This window comes from Periplaneta americana, chromosome 2 (assembly GCF_040183065.1).
Source record: "Periplaneta americana isolate PAMFEO1 chromosome 2, P.americana_PAMFEO1_priV1, whole genome shotgun sequence".
Taxonomy (NCBI): Eukaryota; Metazoa; Arthropoda; class Insecta; order Blattodea; family Blattidae; genus Periplaneta; species Periplaneta americana.
In genome coordinates, this window is record NC_091118.1 from 97,214,377 (window position 1) to 97,239,800 (window position 25,424).

General features: G+C 33.6%; 1 protein-coding gene across 8 annotated transcripts in view; it reads right to left on the minus strand.

Moving 5' to 3' along the window:
- LOC138694448 (E3 ubiquitin-protein ligase RNF4-like) overlaps nt 1-25,424 on the minus strand; it is a 40,790-nt gene that overhangs the window by 7,673 nt on the left and 7,693 nt on the right. For 4 of the 8 annotated variants that reach the window (XM_069818163.1, XM_069818166.1, XM_069818165.1 and 1 more), the window contains 3 exons: nt 21,190-21,264; nt 3,425-3,602; nt 457-495 (listed from right to left, as the gene is read on the minus strand). In XM_069818163.1, coding sequence (XP_069674264.1) covers nt 457-495; nt 3,425-3,602; nt 21,190-21,256 — 284 coding nt within the window. In that variant the 5' untranslated portion in view covers nt 21,257-21,264. Of the gene's footprint in view, nt 1-456; nt 496-3,424; nt 3,603-16,032; nt 16,151-21,189; nt 21,265-25,424 lie in introns of all 8 variants that reach the window. The other 4 variants (XR_011330931.1, XR_011330933.1, XR_011330932.1 and 1 more) reach the window with 2 other exon arrangements.

Sequence of the window (25,424 nt, forward strand, 5' to 3'; positions counted from 1 at the left end):
CTGCAATTTTGATATTATCTCGGATATTGTCCCATACGCTATTAACATCTAACACTTTCTCAGCTTCGTCGGAAGTTGCTAAAGCAGCAAACCTATTTGAAATTTCAACCTGATAATGTTGCTTAGTTTCCTCGTCCTTTAATTTCAGAATATTGAATCTACTAGTATTAGCTTGTTGCTCTACTCACTTGGCTACTGATAGTCTTTCTCTTAATTCTCCAATTACCAAATAATGATCAGAATTAGTCTGCCCCACTGAAAGTTCGAATGTCTACTGTACTGGTATGTCTTCGTTTATCTATCAAGATGTGATCTATTTGGTTGTGTGTCATTCCGTCTGGAGAAGTCCAAGTATATTTATGTATATCCTTATGGGGGAATGTTGTACTCTTGACAATTAAATTTTTTGATGTGGCAAAGTTGACTAACCTAACTTCCATTGTCATTACTACTTACGTGTAGGCTCTCTTTTCCAATTGTTGGTTTACTAGTCTGCTGTAAAAAAATCCCAAAGTTAGAATTTATAAAACAGTTATATTACTGGTTGTTCTGTATGGTTGTGAAACTTGGATTCTCACTTTGAGAGAAGAACAGAGATTAAGGGTGTTTGAGAATAGGAAAATATTTGGGGCTAAAAGGGATGAAGCTACAGGAGAATGAAGAAAGTTACACAATTCAGAACTGCACGCATTGTATTCTTCACCTGACATAATTAGGAACATTACATCCAGACGTTTGAGATGGGCAGGGCATGTAGCACGTATGGGCAAATTCAGAAATGCATATAGAGTGTTAGTTGGGAGACCAGAGGGAAAAAGACCTTTGGGGAGGCCGAGACGTAGATGGGAGGATAATATAAAAATGGATCTGAGTGAGGCAGGATATGATGATAGAGACTGTATTAATCTTGCACAGGATAGGGACCGATGACGGGCTTATGTGAGGGTGGCAATAAACCTGCGGGTTCCTTAAAAGTCATTTGTAAGTAAGTTGTAAGTATTATTATTATTATTATTATTATTATTATTATTATTATTATTATCATCATCATCATCATCATCATCATTATTATTATTATTATTATTATTATTTATTAGTGATATCAAGAAATAGAGAATTTTATTAATGCATATTTATTTTCATATTTTAAAGTTTTCAAAGGTATACTTACTCCATGCATAGTAGGTTTTTAGAGCATGAACTCTACTACTGCTACTTCTACTCCTGCTCTTACTGTTATTTGCTCTCCCATTCTTTTCTTTTTCCTGTATTCGTGTTGTAAGTGTTCTCTTTTATCCTGTTGAATTTTCATGTAATTTGCATTATTTACTGTTACTGTTTCTATTTGTATGTGCTATCTGGTAGGATGGAAGAGAAGGCCTCATGGTCTTAATCCTGTCATATTACTTACTCTATAATACAGAATTTAAAGAATAATTTCAGTCAATCAAAAATTGCCTTAAACATAACACCTGAAATTGACGGAATTTCGACTTCCTTGTTAAAGAAAATCAGTAACTTTATTTTAAAACCACTTTCCACTATTTTTAATCTTTGTATTATACAAGTTTTTCCCGAACAATTAAAATGTGCTATTGTAATTCCTCTACATAAATCTGGTGACAAATCAGATTTAAACAATTATAGACCTATATCACTATTATCAACATTGACCAAAATTTTTGACAAATGCATTAAAAAGGGCCTTGACAATTATTTGCAAAAATATATGACATTATCCGAATTTCAATTTGGTTTTAGAAATAATGTGAAGATGCTATACTAGCAGTCACATCTGACATAACTAAAGCTTTAGATGAAGGAAAGAAATGTTTAGGTGTATTTTTAGATTTGAAGAAAGCTTTCGATACTGTCAGTCATGAACTTCTTTTAAAAAAGTTGGAAAACAATGGAATTAGAGGTATTGCCTTAGACCGGTTTCGATCTTATTTATGCGGTAGATACCAACATACGAAAGTAAATAATGCGATAAGTGAAAAAGAAACTGTCAATATCGGCATCCCTCAGGGAACCGTATTGGGTCCTGTGTTGTTCAGCATTTATATAAATGATTTGTTATTCTTAGATGCTAACATTACTAAAGGTAATATTTAATCCTCTGCAGACGATACAGTTGTCATATTTACTGGATGCTGCTGGGAACATGTTTTTAAAAAGGCTAATATTGGCTTAAATTCAATTAAAAAAATGGTTAGATTTTAATCTGCTAGCACTCAAAATAGATAAAACAACTTTCATTCCCTTTTCTTTAAATAAAACAGGCCTTCCTACAGTGGAAAACAAATATAATTTAAAAATTCATAGCAATGACTGTACAAATATCTATAATAATTGCAATTGTCCTAAACTACGCCCATCAACCCACGTGAAATATTTAGGTATCTTCATTGATCAAAACTTAAAATGGAATTTTCATATTAACTACTTACCGGTATATCTTAAATTAAGTAAAACTCTATACAAATTTGTCCAACTGCGTCGCTTTATGCCAGTAAAACTATTGAGAACAATATTTTTAGCCCTAGTTCAGTCTATAATACAGTATGGAATTATAGGATGGGGTGGATTATCACAGAGTACCATTCGCCCATTAATATTACTACATAAAAGAATTATTAAAATATGTTTAAGAAGAAAACTTGATCATCCAACTCATCTCATATATAAAGAATTTAATGTTTTAAATATCAAGCAAATTTATATGTATACTATTTTGAATCACTACCATAAATATCAAGCTAAATTCATATAATCCAATGATGGCCACAACACAGGAAGATAAAATATTTCGCTCCTCCTCATTGAACCAAAATGTAAGACTGAAGCAGGTCTAAGGCACAGTTCTAATTAGGTCCAAGATTATATAATGATTTTATAAAGAGGAATCCTAAGCTACAATTATTAAACAATAAATTATTAAAAAAACAAGTGCTTGAACTGTTTTTAAAATTATAATCACACTGTTAGGTCTAACGTAATACCAAGTTTAAAAGTAGAATTAATTGAACAACTCCAAAGTGTATTGTATGGTAATAACAGTTACATTCACACTTCTAAACACAACTTTGAAAATAATTCAGGACCAAACGACTTATAACTTATAATAAACTAGTTAGGCCTATTCATTAATAATAACAAAGCTGTATTTGAAAATATAACAGATTTAAGTCAATGGCATTTATTCCTAACAAGATGTGCAGCGAAGCACACAGGTATGGGTGGTGGTGGTGGTAATTATAATAAACATCATAATAACAACAACAACAACAAATTTGTAAAGTTGTAACAGACTTTTCACATCACCACTGAAGATAATTTGAACTTATGTCATAATTGACAATATTAGCAAAGTAGATTTATGTAACACCCACACACGCACATAAACAGATATAAAGTATGTTACCTTCTCTTTTCAGCCTTTTTTGAATTCGATGGTGAAGACAGATCAATAACATCATCCAGAACTATGATACTTTCATTTCTTGACACAGCTCTTGGTCGTCGTCGTGGTCTAGCATCCCCCAGCTGGGTAGGAGCCACCTCGTTTGGAGGAGAATCTATTGTCAGATCAACTATAAAGTCTGAAAAGCCAAGAAGTTGTCGTGTTATTTAAACTATACTTTAGGCATATGTTAAAACGAAAATTTTGTAAGGATATGATGACTGTTGATTACTCCAAACGCTAAATATGAATATGCAAAAATCAGATTTTGTCCACGATGTCAGGACCTCAGAGTTCGCTTTTTCTTCTACACCTTTAAATGTCATACAGCACCTACTCATTTCTCTCATGGCATGTTTTACTGTTTTATTGCTGTTTTGAAGTAGAGTTCAGATGAGCGATACCAAAGAAAACAAAAACATTAGTCATGGTGCAGAGTTTGGGCTAAGTTTTTATTCATGTTGGGTAAAATTGTGAACCTAAAAATATGGCAGCTGCAATCTCTCTGCAGATGTATTTTGCTATGTATGTCGCAAATTCACTACAAAATATGAAATGATATCTACTTAAGTTACTCATAATCAGAGACCAGAAGTTTAGGCATTATGAATAATTAAAATAGGCAGGCAAAAGGCATCATTAAAAAGCAACTACAAAAACCTTGCACTTTCCACAAAGGGATTTCAGCAGCAAGAAAAGCTTTACATAAGTCGAATTCAAATTGAGATTTTCGACTCGATGTTGCAATTACTGTTGGAAACAAAGAAATCTTCTTCCCAGTAGCCTTGGAAAGTGCATTTTTGTGTTTGGTTGTACTGATATGTTGCAATATGAAATATTTAGCTAGTTACAACAACATCGCAATGAAAACTGAAAGAAAAATAACCATTAAAAATAATGTTAGATCTGCACTCATTTTGCCTTGTAAAATAAACACAAGCGATAATAATTAAAATGCTTACTGTTATACATTTTTGCACAGCAGCACTCATTATTGCAAAGAGAATATGAACTGACTGAAAGGCAATATTATACATTCGGTGAAGTCTCTTTTATTATAGCGGTTATATAAATAAATTAAAATATACCTGTAGGCAATTCTTAATAATAAATTAATAGATAATAGATAAATAATCAAATAAAGGCAAAAAAAGCATTTATTTTGTAAATAGGCATTTATATTAAAAAAAGCAGAAAAGGGCAACATAAAACTGTATCATTTCAATCACAAAGGTATAATTTGTACAGATTTACTTTCAAAATGAAGATGGATTTAACTCATTTAAAAAGGCATTCTGCCAAAGTTCCGGTCTCTGCTCATAATTATAAAGCTTCTAGAATCTCATCTTCTGTGGTGAAAGTTTCTGGATGAAGATACAAAGATTACTTTATTCCACAACAGGATTAACATCTTAATTGCACATTTTACAATGAGAGGAAGTTAAGTTTATCTATATAGTGATTTGTTTTGGTTAATTTTAACCAAAGCTGAAGAACGATGTTTACCGACATCTCTAAAGCAAGTTTGAAAGCTATTTTGTTGAACAACGGCATGATTTTCTCTGTATGTCTCTAACTCACACAGTCGCCATTAACGAAATTTAATGGAAATATGTATCACATTCTCGAAGCTATTAAATATGACCAGCACAATTGGCAATCTGTAGCAATCTTAAAGTTATCATACTTCTACTTAATACATACAATGGTTCTGCTAAACATTCGTGTTTTTTCTGCTTACAGATAGTTTTACTACACAATATTATTTAGTTAAAGAGTAGCCAAGAATAGAACAATTCCTTCCAGCAATTGGTCCTCAAAATGTGCTTCTTATGTCTTTTAAAAATAAACTGAGACTGGTGAAAAACTGTTATGAGCATGGATGAAACACATAATGGGTTCATGTATCTGAGGCCACTATACTAAAGGAGAAAATTAGGAATCAAACCACTATAACATTATTACTGGATTTCATAGCAAAGAGTCAGAGTCCATTATAAAAGTGTATTTAGAAGCAATTCTTGCTAATAAGACCATCCATTAAATGAATATAAATAGGCAATCATTTATTCATTCGGTATTAAAAACCAGTTTATTTGTTTTTCTACTATTATTATTTATAGAAGGTAATGTGTTAAAGGCAGGTACAGGCCTCAAGAATGTTTTCAGAAGCCAATGGACATAGGCAGCAAATCCTGGGGAAAAAACAATACCAACATATGATGTCAGTTCTGCAACTTCAGCAGTTGTAGCAGATGGAAGAGGGTGAAGGCGAATTTCTAGTACCATAAAACCAGAACATTTGGATAAGGGAATAAATTCCAGCAGAAAATCATATAAATCTCAAAAGCCTCAAGGTGGCAATCCCACCATTGAGCAATCTTGTAAAAGGCTGGTAACATATCTATATAGCCCACAAAAACCTCAGAAGTGAAAATAAGCTAACTTTATGAAACAAACAAATTAGTAATTGCTAGAAAATAGTTTAAAACTTTGAATTACATTAGGTTGGTATCATTGAGAACCAAAAGCAACATGACCAGCCGACAGTCTCCGAGGTCAGTGTACGGAAACCATTTCCCTGTATTAACAAAAACAATAGCAACCCTACCTGCCCACTGCCCTCTACCGCAGACATAGGCCTACTCAAGTCGATACTTTCTTCCTCTCCTTTGTCACTTAATGTTGCTCACGTGAATACTTAAAGTCTGTCATGTCATTTTGACGAATTTTCTTCTATCTTTGCACCTTTAGACATTCATGTTATTCTTATCTCCGAATCTTGGTTACATCCTATCTTTCTTTCACTCTCGTAAACCTTCCTGGCTATACGCTTTGTCACAATGACAGAGAGGGCAAGAGAGGAGGAAGGGTGCTGGTTATATTAGATCCGATTTGTGACCTAAAATCATTTACCATTCTCCAAGCCTGTACTCTGCTAAACCCGAATTTATGTTCATTGAAATTTGCACCTTATTTACAAAATGTCTAGTGTGTCATATATAAACCCCCACATATTTATAACGTAGATGATTTCAAAACTGCCTTACTAAACGTAATGCCGCAATATGAGAATGTTATAATCATGGGGGTCTTTAATTCAAATTTACTTGACTCACATTCTAGTACGACTAAAAGACTTCAATCATTCTTCCAGTCACTGATATGGTAATTTTACCTCTAGCTCCCACACATCATACAGAAGGTACATATACATTACTGGACTTGATAATTACTAACAATGCCAACAAAATACTGACGCATAGACAGTTGCCTGCACCAGGACTATCGGGGCATGATATCATTTATCTATCATATAATCTGCAGAGTCCTAAATCGACTCCCAGAATAATTATTTACAGAGATATTAAAAGAATATATGATATTGCACTAAAAGAAGATGCTGTACAACTTCCATAGCACATGATCTGGACATTACAAACTGAAGATGGGAAAGTAGATTTATTCAATACGTTAATTCTTCAACTTTATGATAAATATGTACCATTAAGGACCAAATGTACCAGACGGACCCCAACCCGTTTGATGACGACTGAAATACGCAGCCTGATGTCCGAACGCGACTTAGCCTATAGAAAATACACCCACAACAAAATTGACAAAAATTTGAATTTATATAAACACCTCAGAAATAGGACTCAACTAATAAGAAACTCTAAATTCAAATACTCTTACAAACTCAAAGAGCCCAACAACACCCTTTCCGAGTTATGGAAAAATCTGAAGGTTATTGGACTTGGAAGGGCTAGTGAACAAGTAGACATTCCCATCCCACTTGACCATTTGAATGAACACTTTGTAAAGGACCCCATCTTAGACGACACAACAGAACAAGACACAGTTTTGCCTGAATCAGCTCCCCAACTAGAGACAAATTCCATTTCACCGATGTCACTCCTATTGACGTAATGAAAGTCAACCGACGCATCAAGACGAAAGCCCAAGGCCCGGATAACATTAACATATTACTCATACAGAAAATACAAGACATAGTAATGCCTACAATTTCAGACATATTCAATAGTTCCTTAATCACTTATCATAAATGGGAACACTTGGGTGAATGGTGCAGTCAAGTACTGTTTTACATTATGAATATTCAAAATTAGTCCTTATAACATTTGAAAGAAATATGAAAATAAAATAATTAACAAAACAGTTATTAAATGCTTCAATCCCTTTGTGACTTATTGCCCAGAGTTGGCATGATTTTCCGCAACCCGAAAAAACCCACCAAAAATTCTTAGAATTTACAAAGTAGTAGCCAATGTAATAATTAAATCATATTAATGGAATATCAGATATTTCAAACAAGCTTGCAAAACGGAAAATAAAATGTAATATATATTTTTATTTGACATACATGGGCAAAGGCAACACTTAATTTCAATATAGGCACTGTCACTAATCACTAACTACAAGTCACCAATCCCACTCGCAAGGATTCTTGTTTCGTGGATACCAGTATATGCTGATGAGTTTCTGGGCTTTATTCACACCCAATCTTTTTCGCAATTTTGTCCAGTTGATTTCAAATGAGAGAAGTCTTTCAATTGTGGCGGAACTGGCTGTACATGTGTGTAACACAGAAAAATGAGCAAAATCCGTTGGGTTGTATGTTTACCTCTTTTCAGTTTTTTTTTGGCCCACAATTTTTCACCATTTACTTCGTAAAGTTTTTGAGACTGCATTTTCGTGGAATAAGGTAGATGGGTAATATATCAGTGTCCTCGATGGTGAATGCCAAAACTCCAGTCAGGAACTCAGAGTATTGCTCTGTTACCCATTCTTCATCTGATATCAGGTACCAACCATTGTATCATGGATCCATCATGTTTGCCAAGTGGAAAGGTTCCATTGTATCATTGAACCTCGCGCTTATGGCCATCCTGTATGGCTCAAGTTCATGACTTTCCATCAGGTCAAGCCATACTTCAACTGCATCAGATATTGTCGTATTGTCAGCCTGTAGTTTGTCACATACCACAGACACTTGTTTCAATTGTTTCTGAGATGACTGGCTCGTGTAAGTCCAACGTTGTCGAACACACGACCTACCCTTTTCATCGAACTTCTCTTGCAGGTCAGAATCAGCCTGGATGTCCACGCGATTTTCAACATATTTGTGGTAGTTTGAGATAAATGTATTCAGACAATCACCCTGTGAGTTCCAGCACGTGTCACTGGGCATTTGTGGCATGAGTATGAAGGTTGACTTTAAACTCTTCCCTCATAAGTAGACCACACACTGACTTCAGCAAACCAGGAGAGAGGAACCTCAGGACTCTGTACCTGCACTGCAGCAAAGGTAATTGAGTAAATCCCCTGGACTAAATTCAATGAGGGAATCCCCTTCAAGGATTTTTATTAATATTCAGGAATTAAGATGTTATAATTAATAAACCTGTAGACAAAAAAATCGCATTAAACTGCGAAATGGTATCCCAACAGTGAAACATAAAAATAATCACGAATTATCACTACTGTGTCATATTATAGTGAATTTCAAATTCTGAATTTTTTTTAATTATTCCAGCTATTGGTTAACTGTTGCTCACTTGGATTTGTTTGACCCAGGCATTGATCTTTCGACAAATAGTAATCATAATAAAGTAAAGTAAATGCTGGCCAAATTATATTTCTCAGTGGTTGTGAAGGTACGTACTATATTTTGTTAGGTTACATTTGTAAATACAGTGTTTTCAAAAGTCAACTGAAATCTGAAAATGTAGACACTGTAGAAACTTTAATACTTCTAAAACTAAAAAACATAATGTTTACTAAATTTTGTACCATTTATTTGCAAACAGTATGGTTGCCTGTCTAATGCAGAATCTTCTTCTTCTTTTTTCTTTTTAAGGTACAATGTGATTGTAACAGACAGGCGCTTTGGAATATTGGAAGAGAATATTAAAACATGTGCAGTGCTCCAGTTTGGGAATGCTCTGGATGCTAATTAAGTTATTAAGAATAACTCTGCAGTGCTTGGGAAAAGTGGCATAAGTCAGTTTCCACAAACATTTTTTATTAATTTATTGACAACACTTACGGAACATCTGCTCGCTTGGGAAAAGAGGCATAAGTATTTCTCCCATTACAATAATTCATACAGAAGAAAATCAAATCGACATAAACCAGTGTGAAGACATTTTTTTTTTCCTTCTCCTGTAAAATTAACATTTTTTACTTGTGCCACTTTTCCCGAACACTACAGAAATGAGGTTTTATAATTTTGAGTAAACTGTAATACACGAGTCATGTTTAAAAAATATAACATTCGCTTTCATATGAAATAAGTAATATATTTTATACTGAACAACAAAGGTACAGTATTAGTATTTTCTCTGTAGTAATTATATTTAGGAAAGGAAAACATATTTGACCACACTACTGGAATTAAAATTTGTTGCAAATCACTATCAGTTGTATTTATGTAAAACAAATACAGTATATTGACAAAACTATAAAATGTTAATCCATACTAATAAATCTGTAACCAAAATTTTTCTCATAATTTTCGCTTTTCCAAAAATAATTGGTGTTAACATGCATAATTAACCATCCTGAGATCAAAAACAGCATTTTTTAAATTTGTGTTTGTATGTCTGTCTGTCTGGATGTTTGTTACCTTTTCATGCGATAATGGCTGAACTGATTTCTAAGAAAATTGGTATATGTTAAAATGTTATGTTTTATTTAACGACGCTCGCAACTGCAGAGGTTATATCAGCATCACCGAAATTTTGTCCCGTAGGAGTTCTTTTACATGCCAGTAAATCTACCGATATGAGCCTGTCGCATTTAAGCACACTTAAATGCCATCGACCTGGCCTGGGATCAAACCCACAACCTTGAGCATAGAAAGCCAGCGCTATACCAACTCGCCAACCAGGTCGACTAAAAATTGGTATATAAATTAAATTAGTTCCAACTTAGATTTTAGGCTATAGGCATTCAAAATATTTTATTTAAAGGAGACCTGAATTAAATCGAAATATCTTGCTTATTATTGACTTTTATGAAAAATGTTACACAACAAAAGTTTCTTTAAAAACAGTTTCCAATAAGCTTTATTCCATGAAAAATTTTGATAGGACTCATATTTAACGAGATATACGAGTTTTAAAATAATAATGTGTTTTACCAGTGCCGCCTCAGACTAATATAATGAAATGAAAACAAATGACTGTCTATTTAAAGCAGCCTTGCACAACAATCCGAAGATATTCATTTAACACTATTTTTATAAGGATATACTTACTGTATTCTATGATGCGAATATATAAATGTTTATCAGTATTTATATACAGAGAATGTTTGTGAGTTTGTATGAAGTAATTTCAGAGGCTACTTAACCGATCTGGATAATTCTTTCACCAATGGAAAGCGTAGTTTCTCTAGATGGACATAATGTTATATGCCATATGAGTGAATCGAGGACTGAGGTAAGAATAAAATACATCCTTACACACAGAAAACTTGATATTGTCGCAATATTGTATTATTTGATTAAACTTTATTTGGTTCACACAAAATATTCTAATTTTATACATTTCAATTTCTTTTTGTCCACAGAACTTATAATATTTTTACGAGTTTTATCATGAAGATGAGTATTTCACCTGGACCAAAAATACATACAGAGTAAAAATTAGTATTTTACCATTGAACTCACTGGAGCTGTGTCATTTACAAAGTGTCACGAAATAGCGTTCTTGCACTCATAATTTACCCATATTCATTTCCTGTGTTTCTTAAATTAATATTTATGTATCACATTCATTTTCGCTTTTTTTTTTATTTACATAAACAGTGATACATAACAAGCGAATTGGCTCAGATTAGCATTCGAGATTCGTATTCGAGAGGTCCCGGGTTCAAACCCCATGGCCAACAAATCTGACTGGTGTTTTTCATGGTTTTCCTTAGTCACAAATGCAAATGCCAGATTGAAATTTTACATGCAATGATTCATCACCGCCTCAAACATCAATACCAAAATCATTAATCAAAATCTATAATCAATTACATGAACATAAGCCATCTACAACCACAATAGAAACAGGAACTCAACAAGAGTAAATACGGCCTACTGGTATACCCATACATTCTGAAACGCGACATGAACACAGATGTTAAAGCATGTATAAATGAATTTAATGAATAGAGATGTCAACATAAAAAAAATAACTTATTTATTTACTCTGGTGGAGTTAAGGCCATCGTCCACACCTGTGAAGTAATAGTTAGCACGTCTGACTGCAAAACTAGGAGGCCCGGGTTCGAATCCTGGTCAGGGCAAGTTAGTTGGTGGAGATTTTTCTGATGTTTCCCTGAACCCAATATGAGCAAATGCTGGGTAACTATCGGTGTTGGACCCTGGACTCATTTCACCGGCATTATCACCTTCAATTCATTCAGACGCTAAATAACATGAGATGTTGATACAGCGTCGTAAAATAACCCACTTTTCTGTTCTAAAAAATTATCTTCTTACATAATCCACACTATATTGACATCAGTTTGGAGTGATTTATTAAGAGATGCATTCAAGACTAATTTAGAAAAATGTTGAACGAATTATCTTTGCACCAGAAATGGATGTTCTGAACAAAAGATACTATTTTAATTATTTGCATATAATAACAATTAAGAAACATGTTAAAGGAATTATCCGCGCACAAAATGTGTGCTCTCTGAACCAAAATGATCATATTTTAATTATTTAAATACTATTTCAATTAACTAACATGTCAAACGTTTTATTCTCCTACCATTTAAAAACTTACTTACAGGAATACATCCATTATCAACACACGCTTTAACAGTACAACACCTTATTTCAAGTGGCATCGTTTGGTCCAAAAGAAATACATACAGTCAATTCTATGCCAACATTTAAAGTTCAAGCATAGGCTTATCATTTAATTGGAAGTCTTCTTCCAGCTGAGAGTAAGAGCCCTCAGTTCTTACAAGTATATTTTATTTCAGACATTGACTAATTATCTGTTATGTCTAATATAGTATCAAACTTAAAAGTACAACTGACTGAACAACTCCAGGAAGTACTGCATGATAATAACAGTTAAATTCATAGTTTTAAATACAACTTTGAAAATGATTCAGGAGCAAACGACTTACAACATATAAAAAGCTATTATTCACTAAGTAATTACAAAACTGTATTTAGATTTGTCAATAACAGCTATTCTTATATGTGCACTGAAGTGCACAGGTATGGCTAGTTTATAATAATGGTTCTCATGCTACCACAGTAATAAAATGTTTACAGTAATGCAGTCAATCATCTTTTTATTCACACCTTTACCATAATCCTTGAATATTTAATATTAATTATGACGATGGAAAGGAATATTCATATTGACTTAGTACTCCAATTACAAAAGAATTACAAATTCGAACCTCCGTACAATGAAAACTGATGTAACAATAAACCCTGGTGAAATGATAAATCTGATTGGTTCCGGCATATTACTTATATTTTCAATATTTTATCCATTGTTACAATGATGGTCAAAGTTTGGAGAAATTCCGATGGAATGATAAAAACATAATAGCCTACATATTATTTTAATTTACTTGATTTTTGTGTTCATTATTTCACTTTTCACTTGGTATCACCCTCTTGAAGATGTTTCCCATCATTTCATCTACCCCCTTTCATCTGATCTTGGTATTCTGTGTAAGGAATGTGTTGCAATAGAACTTTACCTGCTTTGAGAACACACGACCCTTAACAGGATTTGCTTTTATGGTTCTGCCACTGTCTTTCTGATCACCTGGCACTTTTCACATTCCAGTGTTACAGTTGCATTTAGTATTTTTGATAGGAGACTGACGCAGACTGAAGTGTATAAAAGCTATGGGTTTGCAGTCAACACTCGCAACATTCATAAAAAAAAAACTGCAAATAAATAAAGAACAGTATTCAAAGCAAAAAATTAACCCTAAACATAAGCACTTAGAAACTGGACAGCAGAAGATATTGACCTTGAAGTAGTTTAATGTCTCTAATATACCACCAAACCAGACCATCTGATGTGCTTGAAGCAATTAGAAACATTTGTTGCTGGAAACTTCAAAACCAAAAAACGAATACAATTACAGATTTTAAAAAATGCCTGAATGTTAAATGAAATTGTATGTCAAGTAGGATAATATGATGGTGAGTAAATGTTATGTAATGTTGTTTATACTTATTTCTATTATATTCTCTTTCAGGACATAAATTTGGACAAAATTTCATAACCCCTCAAAACAATAACCCAGAAAATTGTTGTATCGAGGTTTGACTGTATTTTATATAATTTCCAGCAATCCCAACCATGTATATAAAAGAATCTCCAACAATTTCTGCTGATAAAAATATTAAAAAACACAAATGATTAATTTAATCTTCATAAATATTGCCACTACTTAACATCTGCCCTGTACAAACCATAGGTCTTCCCTGTGCAATCACCAGCCACCTGCCACTTATAGTAGTGGCAGTTCGTGGTGTATTCAGTTGGTTGCAGTTAATTTACAGCATACCTATAAGTTTTACATTCTCAAAACAGGCTTCAATCATGCAACATAGATTTAACAGCAATAGAAAAAAATAAGTAACAAAATACGAGAAAGGGGGTTTCCTTTTAAAATTGAATTACTAATGAAATGTAACTACGCATGAGATTAGTTATTAGTCATTGATTCTAGTTCACGTTAACACTTTGTTAAAAACATAAAATTGTTTAGTCACACGTTAAAAAGTGTTAAAATTTTTTTAAAAAAAGGTTATATACCTTGGACAGACAGCCCGTTTTGACGCAATGTTGCGTCTTCATCAGTGTCTCCTGAACTACTGGTGATCTTGAATTCTGCGATTTGCATTCGTCAGTTGTAGGGGTGTGGGTGTGTTGCTCTTATGGTGGGGGCTGGTTGCTTGTGTGCTATGACGTATCATGACATTGAATAATATGTGGGTATTGAACTGCAATTGTGTATTAAGTATATGTTGTGGGTATGTTATTGTATGTTTATATAGTTCGTATTGTTCTAAGATGTTTAACTGTGAACTTTTTGGTGTGATGTGTAAAATTTCCATATGTTTCTATATTATTGTAGTCATGATTATTGTTGATAATATGTTCTGCGTAATTTGATGTGATGTAGGGTTTGGTTATAGCGTTTAATATGTTCATTATATCTTGTCACATATTAAGATTCCTCAATATTTAACTCAACTATGATTATGAAAAAATTCCATCCACAACTACATACACTGGCATCTTCCTCTCTATTAAAATCAGATCAAAAATTCACTTCCATCTGTCCTCCTTTAATACATCCATTTATTACTTCTGAATTTAACAAAATACCAACTGAATTCTTACACAATGCTGACAAAATCATAAAAAGGTCCCATAAGGAAATATTACAGCTACCAACAGATGTACCGGATAACATGATATATTCCGAGAAAAAATGTGAAGGACTTGACCTATTTAAATCATTTTGGGAGGTCTTTCTTCAATGTATCAGCATTTGTAACATCAATTTAAAATTTTGTAATGTTTATGCACTGGTCACTCGAAATCCTCAAAATGAAAGTTCACTATACTCGAAGTCTCTTCAGGTACAAGAAATATCTAAAATTATTAATCCACACAGGAATCTGTATGACTTCCGAAAAATTCCCACGAACTTCGACAGTGTGAATTTTGTGCCTGGTAGGAATTGGAGTAGAACTCCACGAGGAACACACACCTATTAACTCTTGGATCAGAAATGGTGCGAGGCCCTCAATATGTTAGCCAATGTTTCTGCCATTCGCTCTGTGCTGGGCAGATCCTTGGACTCTAACCTCTGTAGACATTGCAGCAGGGAGAAAGAAATACTTGCCCATGTCTTAGGGTCCTGTCCGCATGGCAAACTTCTCAGAAACTCATACCACCATTGTGTTCTCTCCTTCATATCTGAAGAACTTAAGAAAATGGACTTTTTCGTTTATGAAGATCATGATCTTGCCATTAATGGTAGTTGCCATAGAACTGACATAAGCACTTTTAAAGAAAATAGTTCTAAAGGCTATATCCTCGACCCTACCATTACATTTGAACATCATAAAGGTCAACCTGAGAAAGTGAACAACGAAAAGGGGAGCATTTATGAGCCTACATTGGATTACTACAGATCAGTCAGTTTTGCTTTCCACCAGAGTGTTCTGTCTATGAGAGAGTGCACCTCTCATTAGCCGGTTAGTTGGGTCTCGGTGATTAGCAGGAGGGTAAAACAATAAAACAAACCAACCATGCAGAATGGACCTCATTTTCAAATAGGAGTAACAAATAAATTTACACTGCTTGTTAGCTGGGTCTCAGTGATTAGCAGCAAAGAAAATAAAACAAACCAACCATACAACAACACACACACACAAATTTACGCCACTTGTTAGCCAGGTCTTGGTGATTAGCAGAGGGGTAAAACAATAAAACAAACCAACCATACAACAATACACAAACAAATTTAAGAGACTCATTACTTACCAAATTATCAAATGAGGTGTTGAAACTGCCCGCCTTCATTTTTCACACATTTCTGGCATCTCTTTAGGATATTATTCATCACTTGCTGTAGTTCGTTTTGAGAAATCCGGACAATTTCCTGTCGAATATTATCTTTGAGTTCTTGTATGGTGTGCGGGTTCATTTTGTACACGGCATTTCTTAATTTACCCCAGAGATAATAACCGCAGGCTGTTAAATTGGGAGACCGAGGGAGCCACAAATCCCTAATAATAACTCTCTTGTGGAAACACATTGTGAATTTCTCTCATGAAAATATTCGCAGTGTGAGCAGTGGCAGAGTCCTGTTGAAAAAATGCATGATCATGCTCCCTGTCAGTTAATTCTCTGAAAAAAGGGGTTAGTATGGTATTCACATAAGTAACAGAATCAACTGTATTCTAAAAAAAAAAAAAAAAAAAAAAAAAAAAAAAAAAAAAAAAAAAAAAAAAAAAAAAAAAATTCGTACTATGATTCTTTCACCGCTGATGACACACCATACACTGATCTTATCATGGAGGGGCACTTCATGTGCAAAGTCAGGTTTATCAGTACTCCAGCAACGATTGTTTTGAGTACACACATAACCATGGAGGTGGAAACAGTCCTAGTCCGAGAAGAATATTAAATGTGGGTCTATTTGTCCATTGTACACATTTTCCAGAATCTACTCACAAAATGTGTGCCTACATATGGGGTCATCTGGCTGAAGAGCATGTGCTACAGTTATTTTATAAGGCTTGAAGTGCAATGCACAGACCCATATGAAATTTCCACTTGTTGTGCAAAGTGACGAAGAGATTTTCTAAACAATTACAAATGTCATGTAATCTTTCTTCGGTGAGAATCCTACATTGCCTTTTTGGTTTCTTAGGCTGGACACTTCCAGTCTCCTGAAATTTACTATAAAGATTATGGACTGTCTTAAGATCTGGAGCGTCTACACCTGGGAATCTTTCTTGAAACAGTCTTCGAACTTCACAAGCTGAGTTAATACATATGAATCAGAAATAAAGACACGCTGTGCCACTGAAAACTCACGAGACATAATACACCTTATGTACACTGTCGAATTAAGAAACAAACAACACAACACACACTCAGGAAAAGCTGCGCTGAAACTGTGACTGTCAGCAAGGTTAACAAGCAAGCAAGCTTGCTACTTCCTCCAGTGCGGCAAACAAGTGGGGGCTCATTCATAGAAACGCGCAGTGAAAAGCATAACTAATCACACAGTATAAAGCCAAATACAAGCTAAGCGAAATGTAGATTTTCGGATTGATTGTGGGAGCATGCAGGACTATCACGCTATTTTGTGGAAATTTGGAAAAGCTTAAGATTACCCATTAATAAAATCAAAAGCATTGTTATCATTGCAATTGGGGGGTTCTTGCATATATTAAAAAATCATTTATATAATAATTTTTAAACGTAACACTTAAATGTTATTTTGATCTTTGATTTCATATTAATTTAGTCTTTTTTTTTTTCCAACATTTAATGCAAGTATACTTAAATTCTAAGTTATTATGCCCATTATTATTGTAGCCTATTTTTGTTTACCTTGTCTTTTTCAGCAACCTGTAAATTCAGGAGGTTGTTTTTTAATAAACTATAATATACATGTATATTAAATATTTTCCTCAAAACACTTACTTACTCCTATTTGAAAATAAGGTCCATTCTGCATTCTTTGCTAGAAGAGAGTGGTTGAAATTGGAAATGATACAGTCTTTGTCCACTAACAGCATTGCTAATGCCGAAAGCCTTTCTTATCACATGGTATTTTTTATAATCTACTCTATGTTTAAGTGGAGTGGATCATTCTAAAGATTTTTAATTTACAACTCCTGTCTGCCAAATGCTAACAGGAGGGTTTTAACAGCAAAGTGGACACTAAATTCATGTTGAAAATGCATTAGTTGAGTCACTGTCAGGTTTAAATACAAAGCACCAACAGCAACAAAAATATTCACCTCCTATTGTCACAAAGGCTGCAACTAATATTGGTAATATACAGCTCAACACCTCTGCTTGTGAAATATGTATGCTTGATATGTTCACACAAGAAAAAAGTGACAATTTCGATCATCTGTTAACCCTGCAGTTTCAGGCAATCATTAACCAGTCAAGAAGATTTAGCTGTTTGTAACAACCCCAATGAGCAAGATACCCTTCTCATACCTATCTTTTCTGCAAGATGAAGTTAGAGCCAATTTTCGAAGCATTGTGAATTTCCTCTTTTAGATCAAAATTACACTTTCAGTCTACTAAATAAATAAGGAGACTACAAAATTACAAATATTAAAAATAAGATAACATTAAATAGTATCAAGTACAGTATTGTCAAGCTAAAAGAAACCTAAATTCTAGACACATGGTTCCTAAACGATTCAGTTTTACTTACAAAATTTTCATATTCTTATATCTAACAATCTTCCAACACATTCTCGTAAAAGCAAACCCTTGATTAAATGATTTAACACAATATGCACCAACAACTGTTAAAACTAACACTCCCAAATTTACAAATCTATTACTAACTTGGCTAATACACTATTATGCAACATACTGTTGGCTGAATGAGATGATCTGTGTGTTCGAATCATTTTTAAAAATGCTACGAAATTAGAAAATATTTTGTTAGCTTTTTACATTCTTAAATTCTCAGGTTTATCTTATATAATCTAATTAAAATATTTTCAAACATTGTCTATAATCATCTCGTTAAACATCAACATTATCTTTACAGTTCAAGTTCATATCACATTCATTTTCCATCTCACTAAAAATACCAACTAAATCTGAATTTTTATTTAAATACCAAGACTTTAAAAAATGCTATTTTCATGCAATATTTTTTTTACAATGAAATTCAACACACTTTAAATGTTTCGATATTGGCTGTATTGAACATTGATGTGCTTTTATGGTTTGTATTTGAAACTTCTCTCTTTTCTACTGAGAATTTGTCAAAGAAAATACCACATCAACTTCAGCATTATGTCTTGGAATACAGAAGAAGAATTCTGTCAGTTTTTCAGAATAACAATCAATAGCTGGGGCATCCTTAAAGTACTCACACCAAACATCATTTGACAAAATCTCTTTTAATTCTGTTGAAAGTATCAATATCAGGAATGAGATTTCAATCTGTGTTCAGTATATATGAATCATGGCACTAGATTTTTAAGTGAATCTTTTGATGAAACCCTAAAAAAAAAAGGAGTATATTTTCTGATTTTCCCAAAAATCCTCCCGGGCACTTCAACTGGCTGAAAAAAATAGTATGTGTCTTGGTCACCCTATCTACAGCATCATAGAAGTGAATACACGTGGAATTACAAGCAATTATCAGCTCTCCTTCAGCTGTTAACTGGATCCACAGTTCTTGGAACAGTAAACAGATAGGGAAAAAAGATATGTAACCAAAGACTAATTTTCACTTGCTGGGACCAACATACACCCATAAACTGAGGGTGTGGACAGCAGATTTCTATATACTATTTGTAGTCTTGCTCTGAGGTGAGAAGAAGACAGTAGCAGTCTCAGTGGCATGCAATGACAGACCTTCAGAACGTAAGACGCAGTTACTATGTGTGATAAAAAATTACAGTAAATTAGGAAATAGCAGAAAAGTTTTTATGAGGGTGAAGCTATTTACCTTCAACTCCTAGCCTGTCGCCTAGTCATAAACAGCTTTTCTTGCATATCCAGCTTTTTTGTGTTCATGTTATCGGGATGTCCCAGTTTGAGCAATGTGCGAACATGAAGTTTAGTTTCAATCTTGGTTTTTAGGCATAAGAAATACATGAAAAAATGAAAACCACTTACAGTGAAAATGCTGTGACACAAAAGACAGTATTTAAATGGTTTAAACAATTTAAGGATGACAGATTTTCACTTGAAGATGATCCTGGTCAAAGGATGACCATCAATTTCTGCAACTGATAACATAGGGGAAATTGGTGACATAATTAGAGAAAATAGACATGTCACACTAACAGAAACTGCAGTAGGTACTGATCTTTCTTATGGTTCTGTACAATAGATCCTGACCAACAAGTTAAACATGAGATGAGTCAGTGCCAAGTTAAGTTCATTCCTCGTCTTCTTACTGATGACCAGAAGGAAAATTGTCTCAGAATTTCTTTCAAGTTGCTCGAATGTGCTCATCAAAGAATAAAATTGGTGCACTAGGAATTCGATCTGTCTCTACTGATACTGTAAATACTGAAAATTACTTGGAAACCTTGAAACATCTGAAGAGCACAGTCCACTGAAAGAGGCATGAGAAAAATGGCAGATGGATTCTCACCACAATAACAAGCCAAGTCATACTGCCTTGCCAATCATACAATTTTTGGCTGAAAAATTAATTATATTGCTTCCTCAACCATCTTATTCCAGACTTAGCATGTAGTGGCTTCTGACAGTTTCCTAAGTTAAACAGTGTTATGGAAGGAAAACGTTTTGATTCTGTTGAAGACATCAAAAACAATACAATAAGAGTCTTACAAGAATTCGAGAGAATTAAATTTTATGTGTTTCCAACAATAGCAAAACCACTGGAATAAGCGTCTTTATACAGAAGAGGATCAAGTTGTAAAACTCTTATGTGAAATATATGTCCATGGTTAAAAAATGTACCTTAATTTGTATATCACACCTCGTATATTTTACTAAGACTTTTTTTAAGAAAAAAAAAAATGCGTGTTATGGTCCAAAAAATGCAGCAGCAGCAACAACAATAATAGCTAATAAGAAGCAGCAGCAGCAACAAAATCATTCCTTGAATATTTTGCTGCTTTCTAACTAGTCTAGTTGAATGATTAGCCCTATGTAGAAAATTAATATCTGTTCATCATATGCAAGATTTATTAATTTCCCACCTTACTCGCATAAATACGTCACACACACAATCTACGGTAGATAACTTTTATTACGATTTACATGGCTTGCTTCAACTTCATTATTTTAATTTGTCCTTATCCTACGAAAAGAATATTGAAAACTACTGTCTTAAAGTATCATTCTATGTATGCTTAAACATGTGTTTTTGTTTGCGTTTAAAACTAATTTATTCATTTCATGGTTTATAAAAGCAATCATAAGGAAGAAGAGTGTTTCGATACAAACCTGGGATAAGTGAAACTGAGGGACTTTTGCATTTTGATCGACCAGCCCTTTCTGATCTGCTCGTCATCTTCACACCTGTAAGTAGAACAAAATTAAACAGTGTAGGCTTTATTTTGTTGTAAGTTTGACACAAATTATGAAAGATCGAAAAAATATGCAATGTGATTAATCAAATACAAAATTTTATCAAGAAAATTGTGCCAGTATTTTGTCATCGAGTTTACAATATGCATCTATTAACTATGTATCATATATATTTAACCTTCATCAGCTCACAACTTCATATCCCACTTAAAGTTTCTTCTAACTTTGATCATTATAGTCAATGTTGTGTCAGTGACATGTTTTTAATATTGCAAAACATTTTTCACAGTTGAAAATGGGTAAAACCAGTGCAGAAAGAACAAGGAAATACAGAGAAAGAATGAGTGTCGAGAAGAAAGAAGCATTTAAGAAGAACAATGAATAACAAAATAAATCTCGAATAGGCTAAGTGAACTCCTTCCAGAAAGAAAAAAGAAGTAGAGAACAGCAAAATTCGAATGAGGAAGAAGCAACAAGCAGTAAAGATGTCTATAAATGGCCCACCTGGTGAAAGCAGTACAAGTGGTGTTACCCAGACCTCTTATCGAAATGAGAAGTCCTTCAGTAAATAGAATGAAGAATGTACGTCCTAACATGAAAGAAAGCAGCTGTAATTAAAAAGTTAGCACTTCAAATGAACATAGGCTACCTGTCATTCCTGAAACCTCAGTACTAAGATACAATGTTAAAATTGAAATATACCGTCTATACTTATCTAGTAAGTATAGACGATATATTTCAATTTTAACATTACAACTTGCTTATCGGATAAATCATACAACATGAAATTACTCAGTACTAAGGCACAGAAGTAAAGAAACAGAAACTGATAACATTGTGAAAGAATTTTATAACAGTGATACAGTATCTCATATGTTACTTGGACGCAGAAATTGCATAACCATTGTAGGGGAAAAAAATGGATCAAAGGAAAAAGCACAAAAGAAAATTCACTGTCATTATGAGAATATAGAGCAAAAGTCCCACTTCTCTGACTGTCAGTGTTGTGAGTCTATTTTCTAAAGATATTCCTGTGAAATTCAAAGACATTAATCTTCTTCAAGAAAAAGAAAAAATGTATTAAGCAATGAAGAGGCTTACTTACTTACTATTGGCTTTTAAGGAACCCAAAGGTTCATTGCCGCCCTCACATAAGCCCGCCATTGGTCCCTATCCTGAGCAAGATTAATCCATTGGCTACAGAAACCAATACCGATATTTCAATTACAAAAGAAGATTTTTGTTATAATTACATAGGCCTATGAAGACATTATTACAAAAACAACCCTTGTCAAAATTGCTATTTTTCAGGAGACCAATAAAAAATAAAGGAACAACACGTGTCAGCTAATCCCGTTCAACTGGTGTTTTATCCTTGTGTATATTACACTTGACATGGGCCGTTTTTGGAGTTTATAAACATTTAAACTAGTACCCCTTAACTCAATTTCATTAAAAATGACTAGGGCTGTTTTTGTAATAATGTCTTCATATGATAAAAAGCCATATCCAGGAGTAATGACAGATATGTGTAACTGTGAAGTGTTTGTAAATACTTTACATCCATGTCGAAGAGGTTGGCAATGGCCACAATAAAAAAAACGAAATATGGACCCTCTTAATTCCATCAGAAGAAAGATCAACCATCCTTTCCCAGTTAATGATAGGGGAGTGTTTTAGTTCAAGGAGACAGTCTTATGAATAATGTTACATCAGTGACACCATTAGTTGCGTCAATGACAAATTCAAATTGCTGCACAGAGTACAAACTTAATTAAAAACTCTGCAATATAGGATTAAGAAGTGGACTAGTTTCCAATGAACATGCTGTTTTTAATTTTTTTTTTAAATAGTCATTAATTGAATAATATAACTTCAAATAATAAAGTGTGCAAACACATGTCTTATTTTGGTTACGTCAGTGATGATGCTTATATTATTTGTTTTGGAATGTGTTATTACTAATTTTTTATACTTTCCTAATGGGCTTTTGTTTGTTAGACAATTTATCTGTTAGAATACAATATTTCAGGTATTACATATACTTCATTCTTTCCTTAAATAAATTAATTTGACCTTGGATTTCTTCATATGTTATGTCAGTGACAATGGAATTAACTAAGGTTTAGATTAATTTTCCATCCTTGCCCAAAGAAATTTTTTCCAAAGATTCTTGTGACATTCATAGTGAAACATGGATGGGAAACATTTATAAAAAAATGCAAAAATATATAGGCTACCTCATACATGATGCATTCAATGCAAAAACATCAATAAAATTACTGTCAGTGGACATACGATAAATATGGTAAACTTAAATTGATAGCCTAGAGTTAAATGATTAAACTCCTCGGTCACGTTTCTCAAAACAGTTTCAGACCACTTTTCACCTGTTGGTTTGTCACAAAACTCCCAATTTTTTTAACTACTTAAAAATGAGTTGAAAAACATCAGACCACTTTTCACCTGTTGGTTTGTCACTCTTAATTTTTTTAACTACTTAAAAATGGACACTGCGGCAGTTCTAACACTTCCGCGCAACGCGAATAAAGACAAAGATGCTATGTTCTTCTCAAAGTGTGCAGAATATCTCATACTGTGCTCACCAGTTCTTCTGTCTCATACTGAGAACCGTTCAGAAATGTGCATGAATCGCAGCAGTTTCATCACAATACTTAAATATATACGTGTAAAATGTTATTGAAACAAAATCAAAACTTCTGGGGACGAAATTAATTTCCGGGGACAAAAACGGGCACATTTGCTCCCCGGGAACGGCAACTCAAAACACCGAGGATTATCCCCGGAAATTGGGGACGTCTGGTCAGCCTAGCCAATAAACAATGGAAAATGCATTGCATATCTTACAAAAGTGGGCAGAAGAGAACAACATGGAAATCAACCCTATAAAAAACAGTCTACCAACTTTTTTTCACCGAGACATAACAATGAAAAGTTTGAATTAAAAATCAATAAACGAGCCATTTCCAAAAGCAGCAATAGAAAATATCTTGCAATGTATTTTTATAATAAACTAACTTGGAAAGATCAAATTCAGAACATAACCAAAGTAAATAAGAGACTGGGATTAATAAAATGTTCAGCAGGTGCAACATGGGGCAACACTCAAGAAAAAATGAACACCATATACAAAATATACATTAAACCGGTCATGAACTATGGCACAGTGACGTTTTAATAACGGCACAAAAATCATCCATTAACAAACTAGCAGTTGCTCAGAATAATGCCCTGAAACTAATGTGGTGCAGTCAAAACTACTTCCACAACAGCACTATACTGTACTCCAACCACGAGAAAGTCTCTGCGGAATGAAATGAAGCGGGGTGATGCTATGAATGAATGTTAATGTCATAAGGTCACACACGTGGGTACTCGTATCTCTATTGGCTATCTCTTAAAGCACAAACCATAACACTGATATACACATTTTTATACTATCCTAGTTACAAAATTAGATCACTGTTAATCTCCTGGGGCTTGTTTCACAATGTTTACAATCTTTGTAAATTGTAAACTTTGCTTGTAAATTGTAAACTTCTGTTTCACAATCTTTGTTTGTAATGTTGAACTTTGCAAAGGAAATCAAATCTTTACAAATTAAATTTTGCTCACTTTACAAGTATTCTGTTTCACAAAGAAGAGTAATTTTACAAACATGTAAATTTTACTTGTAAAATTAGCACATTTTCTACAATACCTCTGAGATGTGTAAAGTTTGATATTGCAACAAATTATGAATAAATACAATAAAGAAATACTTATTAAATTAATTTTTGAGTAACTTGATAATAATTAAGAATTAAACTAAAGCAGTTTTGGTATTATTAAGGAGTTCTAGTGACTCAGACGAAGATATTGAATTTAGGCCTAATCAAACGAAGACGTATACGTAAAATTCTCCGGCCAAGAATTAATAGCATGTTCGTATCATTGTATAAATTTAATGAAAGGTTTCAAATGAGTCCCGCGCTATACTTCAGAATACCGCGTAAGTATTTATATACGAAGGCTGTATTTAATAAATACTCGCACTTAATAAAGAAGTTCCCTGCACCATAAATAAATAATTCAATAATGCAATAGCGACACTACTTACGCGGTATTCTTTAGTCGTTTCGAGTCCCGTT